The 12,025-nt window shown below is 44.2% G+C and overlaps 1 protein-coding gene across 1 annotated transcript; it reads right to left on the minus strand.

The window, feature by feature from the left end:
• Positions 1–2,392: 2,392 nt before the first annotated feature.
• On the minus strand, positions 2,393–7,758 carry LOC117760919 (homeobox protein unc-4 homolog). Its single transcript, XM_034584340.1, has 3 exons — positions 7,253–7,758; positions 6,432–6,607; positions 2,393–3,927 (listed from the first exon to the last, which is right to left on the minus strand). Exons 1-3 carry the CDS (start codon positions 7,530–7,532, stop codon positions 2,773–2,775), a joined length of 1,611 nt encoding a protein of 536 aa, XP_034440231.1. The 5' UTR covers positions 7,533–7,758; the 3' UTR covers positions 2,393–2,772.
• Between the last annotated feature and the right edge of the window lie 4,267 nt (positions 7,759–12,025).

Genomic DNA, 12,025 nt, shown 5'->3' on the forward strand with positions numbered 1-12,025 from the left:
GGGTTATTACTTTCATTGATTTTAGCTGTCTGGGAATTTAGTGTTCAGCTCCGGTCTTAACCCATCCTCCTCCTGCTGTTTCTCACTGCGGCTCCCTTCTCGTCCTCTTGTCTAATTATTTTCCTATATAAGCCCTCAGCTTCCTACAGCGCAAATAGCAGAGTCACCCAGTGAAAATTATGTAAATATTATTAAAGGGACTCAGGCACGGAAATTCATTTTGGGGTCGGCGCAGCAAAGTAAAGCTCCGTCCCTCGGATCCCCCTCAATTTATTTGCAAATAAAGGCGAGGTGACCGGGAGGGATCAGGGATATTTAGCCGGGCTGTCAACACGGGCCTCTCCGTGCACACGGCTCGCCAGAATTAATGGTTTTAATAATTGGGATTTCAGTTTCCAGGGGAATTGGTGGCGTTTACACTTCATAAGCCAAACACGCTCTTTCTCCAAAGGGGCATGTGCACGTTTAGTGGGTGCACACCTGCACATTTAGGAGAATTTGTCTTTTCTTTATCAATTTACTTCCACAAACGCCCTTTCTCTCTGTCTCTCTGTCTGTCTGTCTGCGAAAACCGTTCATCTATTCAGCTTCACACGGATGCGTATTGTAAATTGGCCGAGAAAGTGATTTTGGTGCAATTTGGAAACGTTCTACATGAAAAATTTATAATTGACTACAAAAGGCTATAAAATCTTCATTGCAAATAAACCAGGTAGGATGAGCAGAAAGTTTTCTAACTTCACTCTTCATCATAGACTGTAAATAAAAAGCTCTGCGCACAACGTCCAGCACACTAACGACAAAAAAGTGACAGTATGTTGTAGAAATGTTTCCACAAATGTCCGTCTGTCTGTATGTGAAACGCATATCTCGCAAACCCTTCATCTAATAAGCTTAATAAATTATATATGTATGTATTCATAAATTGTCTGAGAAAGTGCAGTGCGGATTTAGGTGCCTAGAAAAGACTAGAACATCTTCAGTGCAGATAAACCAGGTGGGATGAGCACAAAGTTTTTAAACTATATAAAAAGCTCTACACAATGTCCAGCACACTAACAATAAAATAAGTGACTGAACTGTAACAAAAGATCTTTCTGTCTATGTGTGGATCACATATCTCTTTATTAATAATATTAATAAAAAAAAGCTAATGAGACTTTTAACAATCTTCACTGCAGACGAACCAGGTAGGATGAACACAGTTTTCCAACTTCATGCTGCCCCATTGACTGCAAACAGCTGCTGGCACATCACTCCACTCCTTCACAATTTGGACACTTGATATGTTCAATATTAATAAAAAAGTATAACTATAAAACTATCAAATCTTCAGATTAACCAGGTAGGATGAGCACAAAGTTCCCCTGCACTTTCTGCACTGTAGTGTCTCAACATCTCAAATTAAATCTTCCCTTAATACTGCTTTTATTTAAACTCAACAACTGGTCAAACAAAATGAGAATGGATGAATAAGCCTGGCCCATCACTAACCTGCTCTCTCCCCCCTCGCCCTCCCCTATATCTTTATCTGTCTCCCCCCCTGAGGGACCCACGCTCCTATTAGAACAAATGACGAGGGGCCCCGGCGCTTTTGTAAAAAAAAAGAAAAGAAAAAGGCGCATGGCAGGCGGGCGCGCGCCTGTCCTATTATGTGCGACACATGATCAATAGGGCGATAACGCAGCAACATCAATATAAGCGACAGAACAATGAGGGATATCATCGAACATCTATCTTAATATAGCCGACTACAAGGGCCGTCTGACAACCGCGGCAGCTCATGAAAATTCCGCCCCACGAATCTACCACCATCTCCTCCTCCTCCTCCTCCTCCTCCTGCTCAATAGTCTATGCGCACTCACGCACACGCCTGCACGCACACACACACGGTGCAGCTGGCGCGGCTATTATTTTCCCATTTCAATTTGACACCCCTGCCTTTCATGCTAATTCTATTATTGTAGGAAGTTTATGTGATTCCATATCACTAGAAATCGGTAATGTCTAATAACCCTTTGGGCTGAAAGGAGGAGGAGGAGGAGGGTGGTGGTGGTGGTGGTGGTGGGGGTACTGCCTGGAGACCCATGGCAGCCAGTGGGAAAATAATTACTTTCATATCAAAACTCAGCAGGAGGCGCAGGGTCCTATAGCCCGCGGCCACTAACCTCATTCCAGCTCGGCCTTTCAAATGAATAAATTTGTTAAAGCAATAAATACAAACAGCCAGACGGACTTGAGCAGCAGCTCCGGCTCACTACACAGAGAAAAAGGGGGATTTATCTGCTGTAACGCGACAAAACTCCGAGCCGGCACATGATCCAAGGTTCTGCCACACAGCAGCCGGCCCCTGCTTCCTCCCTTCACCCCCTGGCCAGTGCAAAGACAGTGATTCAATTTAAACAATAACTTTATTTATCAAAATGTTCACATATAAATATCATTTTCTCGTTTTTTCTTTACAATATCTGAGGATTTTTGTTGTGTGATGCTTATTGTAGCCTTGTTTTTCTTACAAGTTGGTCACAAAACAAAAGAAAAGAGAAGAAAGAACCTGCTTCTAAAAGAGTTTGGGCCTAAAGCCTGAAGATGGGGACAGCCACGGCTTTCAGCGACCATCTGGATTGATCACACGTGATGATTAAAAAATAGATGAGAATTAAGTCTCCTGATTCCTGATATGTTTTCGAGTGTCTCAGCCGAGCTTTGGGAATGTTTGAATTGTGTGAGCAGTGTTCCTGGTCCTTTGTTTATGTTTGCTCCTTGCAAGTGTTAGTCCATATCGACATCTTCTCCATCTGTTCCGGGTGTTTCTTGACAGTCTGTGTTTGCCTTGAGACACTCGGAGAGGTCTGGAGACGCTCGCTCCTCGCTTGCGCCCTTCTCTCTCGCACGCGGCTCGGCAGCTTGGCAGCCGCCGGTCGCCGCCTCCGTTTGAACTTTCGGAGTCCCCTCCTCGCCACTGTCGCTGGACGGCGCCGAGCTCAGCCTGGCCAGAGCTGCCTGAGCCGCGCTGTTCGCTGGAGGAGAAGCGGGGAATCTCCCGTCACCGCCACACTCCTCCTCCATGTCTGTTCCATCCACTCTATTGCTAATGTGATTGTGGTGATGCTGCGCGCTATGCTCCGTATGATCCGAGTTTAGAGGCTTAGTGACAAAGCTGGAGAGGTCGGAGGGAGCAGGACTCCCCTCGCTTGGCACACACCTCTGTCCCAGGCTGAACCTGTTAATGCCGTCCTGACACGGTGTGGCCTTCAGGGCTGTTTGGGGCACTAGAAAGCCCAAGGGCTGATGTGTAATGGGGTAAAGCAAGAAGTGACCTTTACCCACCAGTGTCCTCTGACTGGGCAGAGAAGGGAAGTCCAGCTGGGATTTCCGTCGAGGCGTGGCGTCAGAGAGGAGGCTCTCCACGCTGAAAGGGTTTCTTTTCTGCAGGGCGGAGGACCTCGGGCCTCCGGGGCTGGAGCTGTGCGTGCTGCACGGAGAAACCTGCTCCGCTTCTCCTGCGGTTCTTTGGTTTTGGTGGTTTTGTAGTGGGCTGAAGTCGTGTCTCGTTTGGTCACAGCTGGATTCAGTTTGGTGTCCTCCTGCACCTTTTGTTGCTGGCAGGTCGATGTGAATAGTCCCGTTAATGTTCGTAGGCTGCTGCTCGCTGTCCGTGAACTGGGAGACCCCGCTGTCGCTCTCGGAGCCTCCGGGCGTGTGGAAGCTGTCACCCGAGAGAAGTTTGTTCTGCGACTTCAGCAGCTTCCTCTCCTGTTTCCGCTTCTTCTTCTCGGCGCGCTCCAGATCCCGGCGTGCGATCTCCTCGGGGTCCATGGGCTCGCCGCTGCACGTGGTCGGGTGGGAGTTGTGAGCGGGCCGTCCCGGACCTTTCTTTGTGTTCTCCTTCTTTCTCCATTTAGCTCGGCGGTTTTGGAACCAGACCTGTTGACATGAACACACATAAACACACACATGAAATACACATAAACACAGGTGGAAAATGTTCTTTCCATTCACTCTAAGGTCAGACATGGGTCTCTGCCATTTTGAAACTGTTGCTGAGATGATTAGTCAATTAATCAACTAGTTGGCCCGAAATGATTTTGATAGTTTATAAGTTGTTAGAGTCATGCAATGAGGAAAAATACAGATTCGCTTGTTTTATCTTTTTCATTAATGAGACATTTTTCATCTTTTCCCTTTTTATTTTAGTGTAAAATTAATATCTTTGAATTGTGACTTGGACAAAAAGCAAATATGAGATGTTGTAGTTTTCAATATTTTACAGAGCAGATCAAAGCAATGTAAAAATAACAGACACTAAAAATAATATTGAGTTTCAGGACTTTTTGAAACTACAGCTATGATATAAATTTGGTAAAATGGAGCATTTGTTCATCCAGGTCTGGAACTGCAAAACTATACAAAAGTAAAAGTATTACAAAATGATATTTGTGTATGTTCTGAAACATGTAATATTCCTTTCTGACAATTTATGAGAAAAGAATGGATTAAACCTTGTTGTAATTTTTAAGTGCCAGTTTCTGTGTTGGTTCTGGACCCTGGATTAAGGTGTAATGTGTTCCTAATATTCAGCTTCACAAAACCAAAACCCGAATTCACTGAAGTGGACACACAGGGATTGATAGTGTGTGTGTGTGTGTGTGTGTGTGTGTGTGTGTGTGTGTGTGTGTGTGTGTCTGCAGCCAACAGCAGATCCCACACCTGCCCTGGCAAACCATATAAATCAGTGTCAGAGTGGTTATCAGATCAGATCGGGACAGAACCAACAAACCCAAACAAGCCTGAAACAAAAGGAAACCATCCTCCTCCCTCTTTGTTCGCAGCTGCTTCGCAGACACATCAGCGGGTCACAGCGGTGCAGCAGCAGACGCGCGGATGTGCCGGTGTTAATTACCAATGAGTCTGCGTAATGGCCAACTCCACCAATTACATTTAATTGTACCGTAGCCAAATCAGCCACATCCCGGCTTTATTGTGTGTTCTTTTGCGCGCAGGCCTCCGCTCGCCTCCCCGGCTCTGCTCCCTCCCCGCACCGGGCCAGCACAGGGCGCTTCCCCCGCCCGGGAGCCCTCGCTGCCCGGCCTCTGGGCGCGCTCAGGGCCGCATGTTCGCCGCTGATAACGCCCCGAGTTCGACGCGCGCACCGAGTCGGATCCGCGCACCGTTGCATAATAAAAAGGACGAGACACCGACATCGTGAGCGACAAAAGGCTTCTTATGAATTGTTAATGTTGGTTCTATCTTTCCCCCGCAAACCTGCTGATAAAGGCGCGTTAAGCGGCTTGAGGGAACAATAATCTGAGGTTTAGGAGCGAAATCCCCCGAACAACACAACACACGGCGGCGGAGAGATGCGCCCCTGTCCCGCGTCTCCTCCATCCATCCCTCCATCATCCATCCATATGCATCCATCTATCCCCCCCACCACCCCTCCATCCATATATATCCCTCCATACATCTATATATGAGAGTGGAGAACATGCATGGAAATACATGAAAACACACGAGTGACACATGCTGTTACACATTTACTACAAAGGCTGATATGTGCACAACCCATTTCTATATTTTATCATCATTATTACCCACTATTATCATTATTACTACTAATATTATTATGAATTAAACTCTAATAGTATTAATAGTAAAATAGGAAAGGTGGCAGATTTTACAAAACCATTTTTTTTTACTTCAGAGGAATTTCTCAAAAAAGATGATTTTATTCTTGTGTGTTGTTAAATAAAATCCTTATTCTACTTATAAGTATCCTAATTTATTATTATTATTATTATCATTAATTGGCTATTATTATTATAATTTGTATAGTATTAGTAGTATCATTAAATTAGGTAAACAGTGTTGTCATTGATTGTTCAAATGAACAAAAGGCATAATCTTAAAATATACAATAAAATAACCCAATATAATATCGTTTTACTATCACTTCATCAATTTTATCTTCAACAACAAATATAATCATCAAACATGATTTAAAATCTTAAATTAAACCGTCTACAGTATAAATTTTAAAGGGTGGAATTGCCTTTGAACTGTCAAATAATAAAAAAAAAGAATAGTAGTTACCATTTTCTTGGTTTGCTCAGTAGCCTTGTTTTTATTAACCCATAAATCAATAGGTTGCCTCCATGCATAATTCAAAACAGAGCCTTTATTGATGCTCTGATAATTGACAAATGGCTGTCTCGGTGTGGACCGTCACAAAACCGACGATTTATTCTTACAATACAATAAGATAGTGGGTTGTTGATAAATTGAATTATGAAATTTTTTTTAAAAGCCTATATTGAAAAATCGGGAGGAATATGATTAAAAAACTAAATCTAGGGTGGGGGGGGGGGGGGGGAGAAGCCCCAACTCCAACTATAGAAATAAAAGCAGTGAGTGTATTTTGAGGTGTTTACCTGAACCCTGGACTCCACGAGGTCGAGCCTGAGCGCCAGCGCCTCCCGCATGAACACGTCCGGGTAGTGACTCTCGTTAAAGGCCTTCTCCAGCTCCTCCAGCTGCCAGCCCGTGAAGTTGGTCCGTGTGCGTCTCCGCTTGCAACCGGGACTGTCCTTATCCGGGTCCCCAGAATCTGCACCCGCGCGTGTGTGTGTGTGTGTTTGTTTGTGCAAGTGCATGTGTGTGTTTGTACAAGTGCATGTGTGTGTGTGTTTGTGTGTGTGTGAGGGAGAGAGAGAGAGAGAGAGAGAGAGAGAGAGAGAGAGAGGTTCATATACAAAAGAATCTCGTGGCAGATTTTACCTGTAAATCAGCAATTTAGTGTAAAAACTCACTGTTGTCACATCTTGTTTTTTACCCTTTTGTTTTTCATTAACTCCACAAATTTGTTTGCCTTTAAAAAAACACACTATTATTCTGTATTTGGAATCAAATATGAACTATAATAATTTTTGACCATTTAACCTCAAGTGCAACAATGTAGCCCTTTGAATAATAGCTCTTTTTACTTTTATTTTGGAGTCCATTTCCGTTTTTACAGGGACATTATTATAAATGAGCGTTCACTTAAACTTTCCTTTTTTAAAGAAAAAGCTCCAAAACTTTTAAACATCATTTTCTCTGCAGATTTATCACCTCAACAGCTTAAAACGTATAAAACATCTCCTCATAAATCCTTTTTTAAATGTCTTAATTTGATCCTAAACTATTTATATTTCTGAGACTTCCTGTTGTAATCCCGGTTTCCCGGCAGCGGAGGAGAGAGAGCCAGGCCTACCTGAGAGTTTGTACTGCGGGCCGTCGGGCGACAGCAGCGGGTTGGAGCCGACCACCGAGGCCGAGCAGGAGCCGTTAAGTAATCCGTCTATGGAGAAGGGCACGGCGGCCGCGGACTGCAGCTGGTGCCCGCCGGCGAGCTCGTAGACGTGCTGGTGTGGATGGTGGTGGTGGTGATGCGGGTGGTGGTGGTGGGCACCGAGCGGGTACGGGAAGCCCACCAGCCCGGCCAGGGAGCCTCCGAACTGGGCGTGAGGATGCTCGAGTACCCGACTGTCCATGGTCGCCGGGGCTGAAGACGCAGAGGGAGGCGGTGTGGCTGAACATGCAGTCAGGAGAGGAGGAGGAGGAGGAGGTGAAGCAGGAGGAGGAGGAGGAGGAGGAGGAGGAGGAGGAGGCGGTGAAGGGAACCCGGGCAGACGAGCCTCTCCCGCGGCCACAGATCGGTGTGTGGAGCCAGTGAGGAGGCGGCGGCGGGGACCGGGGCTGCACGCGCTGTCTCACGGTGACGGGTCTGTGCGCGAGCCTCCTCATTAGGACTCCTCCGTCTGCGGCCCCGACCAATAGGAAGCCTTAATGGCCCCGTGACGTCACAGGCGCGGTTAATGGGGTAGGCTAAGAGCACGAGGTAAAAACAGAGAGAGAGAGAGAGAGAGGGAGGGAGAGGGAGGGAGGGAGGGAGAGGGAGGGAGGGAGAAAGTAGGTAAACTCTCTCTTTCTTTCTTTCTCTTTCTCTCTTTCACTCGTTTTCTATATCTCTTTCTCTCTTTCTTTTTCTTTCTTTCTTTCTCTCATCCCTTTTTTACTTTCTCTCTCTCTCTTTCTTTCTTCTTTTCTTACTCTCTCTCTCTCTCTCTCTCTCTCTCTCTCTCTCTCTCTCTCTCTCTCTCTCTCTCTTACTCTCTCTCCGGATCGATGGTTAATTACACCTGATGCAGTTCTTTAATTGAATCCTGTCAAAACACTCACAGACAGAAGTGATTGATGGAGCGACTCCTTCAAGTTCTCAGGAATAGAAGCTGCATCCTTTATATTTTTCATTTAAAAACAAATTTCCTGCACCGCAACAAAACTTATAGAGGGTTTGAAAAAGTAGATTAATTGATGGTTACCAAATCATTTATCATTGATCGGCTATTAGCCAATAATAACAACAACTTTGACGTTGCCACATTGTTGGATATTCTCTGCGGCCCCTGGATCAATGACTTCATGGGCTAATGGGCACAGGCCCGTGGGATCAACAATTAAGAGACAAAGGCGACCAAAAAGAAGAAAATTAACACAAATAGATCCAAAACTAACACAAATAGATAAATAATGACCCCAAAAAAAGATGCAAAGTGTTGTTTAAGAGATGTATGTGGCTGCATTAGTGGTTGATTTGTGTGTCTGTCAGTTCCTCGAAGGGTTCAGGGGCCTTTGTGTCATAATCCATCCAGACCCTTTGCCTGCTGTTAAAGCTCTTTACCTCTTTAAGATAAAACCAACACCATACTAACATTCATAACTGCTGTAATGACTGATTAGGAAGTCAAAGTACTTATTAATAGTTTACCCTGATCAATAACTTTATTATTGTTGAACAGAATCAAACACATTCACACAAAATAACGTGAATTTAAGATGCAATACAACAAATAAAAGAGCTCAAGAGGTCAAACAGTTCATCACACAGGGCTCCATCATTAGAGATATGATGGATCATGAAGGGGGATTATCTTCCACGATCTGGCAACCCAAAGGTAACTGATCTATAACTTATAATTGATCTACAGATAAATGATTTATTAATGTATTAATAAAGCCACAAATAACAACTTACAAGTCCTTTATACTTATTAGAAGGTGGTACATTAACTTAAAGGAGCAATAACTGTCTTTCCTTTCTCCTCATCTCTCGTCTCTGCTCTGTCTCGTGTGTGTGTGTGTGTGTGTGTGTGTGTGTGTGTGAGTGTGTGTGTGTGTTAGTGTGTGTGTTAATGTGTGTGTTAGTGTGTCTTACAGGGGCATTCAGGGCCAGATTGATCCAATAACAGCACCTTTATCATCCCCCCTTTTCCTGAGCTGTCACATTGCATTTTAAACTACAAGGCTCTTTCCATCACCCAGACAACCCCCCACCCCCCCTATCCCCAACACACACACACACACACACACACAGCTCACACTGATGTTTATAGACGTACAGTGTGTTGTAGTCGACATAATGTGATGTTTCATGAATTCAACCCTCCCACACTGACTCCAGTCAGACATTAACGTGCATGAAGACATGATTGGACGATATTGGATGATTTTCAACATGAGGCTTCACCCTGAATTATTTAAGTCGTTTCAAACCTTTACATTTTTTTGGTGTTTACTTCACAATAAAACTACAAACAATCATAATCACGTGTTTATTCACACACGACCAAGAAATGATTCATACTTCACCTTCATGCAGCCGTTTGTTCAGTCACTAAACAGAAGCTTCATATTAATGCATTATAACAACTTGGTTTTGCAGTTAAATACAGTGAATGCCTCAGATTTTGGTGAAGCTTTGGTTTGCGACCAAGAAATGTGCATCAAGACATTTTAGTTCAATCGGACTGAAATAAAAAATGACATCCATCCATTATACTCTGTATTTTACACCTCTTAAATCCTTTTCAAAATAAAGCCCATTGCTGTATTTGAAAGGCTATAAAGTAAAGATGACATCACCCATACCTTTTTCTTTTTCTTTTTTGTCAGATGATTTTATTGATGATTGTGGAATATTTTGTGTCGTAGATTTTGTATACAGGGATTTATTATCTAGATTTCAGAGTCGACCCACTGACCAACCAAGAGTCGCTCTGCTAGCAGCTAAACCGAAGAATTTATTTGCCATAACATTTAAATCTCTCATCCAGAAAATGAGTGTGAAAATCGCACCCATCTTGTTTTTTTTTATTGAAAAACAACGGACACGACAATGACGAGCGAACCCATTTCACTAAAAAACCCGAACATGTGACCGCAAACTGAGCATTGCTCTGTGTGAGCCTAGTGGAGGTCGAGACAACTGCAATTACAATCTCACGTTATCCTGTTGAGCTGAGGGTCTCGTCTCATGCTGGGGAAACGGTCCTCGGATTGAAGTGTGCATTGGTAAATGAAAGGATTTGAAATTTACAATCACGGCTCAGGCCAGGAGCAACTGGGCGCCCAGGTGGACATCTTTGGGGAAGCCACGGAGGGAGAGGATAGCGGGTGGGGGGGGGGGGGGGGGGGGAGAAGGGGGAGAAGGGGGAGAGAAAGATTATACATATAAATTGTAAATGGTGTCGCAGGGGCCAGATCTTGCCCGAGGCGGTGACTGCTTCATTTTGTGTTAAATTTCTTGACAGAAAGCCACCCGCGTGCTGGTGAATACTGAATGGTAATCAGAGCTGGTTGAATAAGTGCCTCCCCCCCCCCCTCCCTCTTCCATTACTGTGAATTAATTCGACTTTATTTATCCAATTTCTGGAGCTGACAGAATGTTAATTTGAGTTGAGATTTCTCTCTGCTGTTCTGCCTGTGACCCGTAGCCCTGGGATTGGCGTGTTGTAATAACCTGAATCTCTCACCAGAAGCTCCGATAATTGTTACCTTATTAGCATGTAAATTGTTTAATTAATATTATTATGAAGAACCATATAATCCCTCCGTTACTTGACCCCGAGTCCACATGCGAGCGGGCTTTCTGCATTTCAATGTCTCGTTTTTAAATGGGCTCTTTAATGTTGGCTGGCTGTTATAAACCCCCCCTTTCCTCAATCTTAGTGCAACTTTGAACGGCTTGAGAGGCGCTTTTGATGTCCCCCCCCCCCCCCCTCTTCTCTATCCCTCCTTTTTCCACCCTCTCTCTATTCCCTTTTTTTTTTATTTCTTTGCCGCTTTTTCCTGATGTGTATTTATTTTCCTGCTGCCATTTTTTTTTGAACACCCAAAAAAAAAAATCCTACGCCTTCTTGTCATTTGCTTATAAAAGCTTTTTTCTCCTTTCAAAAGCCTTCGTCTCTCTACTTTCCCAGTGGCTGTTTGAGCCAAACACATGCAGAGCTCAATGAAAAGCAGCCCTTGACACGAGGTCCTAAGAGACCGCAGCATTTAAATTCGCCTTTCTTCCTTCCTCCTCCTTTTTTGCCGGGCACGAGTGACATTGTCAGATGCTAGCTTTAATTAACTTGATAATAAGATGGGCGACTCGCACACAGGCCAGGGTTCGGCGTGCCTCGCCTGCAGCCCCCCCCCCCCTCCCCTCTCTCCTCCGTCTCTGTGCAGGCGACACAACCAAACCCACACTTAAAGGAAGATCAGGCAGAAACACAACAAAACATTAGTCCCCGCTGAGGTGACGGCTTCTGAGCTGTCGTATAAGATCTGAGGCTGAAAAACACTTACTTTTAATGTGGTCGTGATACGTGTCAGAAAGCCTGTGAAGTCAGGGAATCCCCCAAATAAAGAGCAGATCACTTTTCTAAGCTCCTGTCTGAAGGAAGTCAGATGTTCTCTGAGTCGACTGAACATTTTCCATGTTGTGCAAAACATAATTTGTCATATACAACATCCACTTAACAGCTAATAGTCTGTTTGTGTCTCGTTTTATTAGATGTCTATAATTAACATCTGGTCTAAATAAACAGTTTGAGTGTTGACACAATATCAACGTTATTGTTCTAATTTGCTTTCAGGACATAATCTTTCTTTGCTGTTACTTATGTTTCTTTCATTCTTTTTCTTATGCCATTACTTTTAA

The sequence above is a fragment of the Hippoglossus hippoglossus genome, chromosome 1, assembly GCF_009819705.1.
Source record: "Hippoglossus hippoglossus isolate fHipHip1 chromosome 1, fHipHip1.pri, whole genome shotgun sequence".
Classification (NCBI taxonomy): Eukaryota; Metazoa; Chordata; class Actinopteri; order Pleuronectiformes; family Pleuronectidae; genus Hippoglossus; species Hippoglossus hippoglossus.

Bases quoted from the DNA above. Each gene is read 5' to 3' on its own strand.
- LOC117760919 (XM_034584340.1), bottom strand. From the start codon at position 7,532: ATGGACAGTCGGGTACTCGAGCATCCTCACGCCCAGTTCGGAGGCTCC. The intron at 6,608-7,252 runs GTAGGCCTGGCT...GCGCGGGTGCAG, and splicing joins CCCGCAGTACAAACTCTCAG to ATTCTGGGGACCCGGATAAG. The intron at 3,928-6,431 runs GTAAACACCTCA...TCATGTCAACAG, and splicing joins TCGTGGAGTCCAGGGTTCAG to GTCTGGTTCCAAAACCGCCG.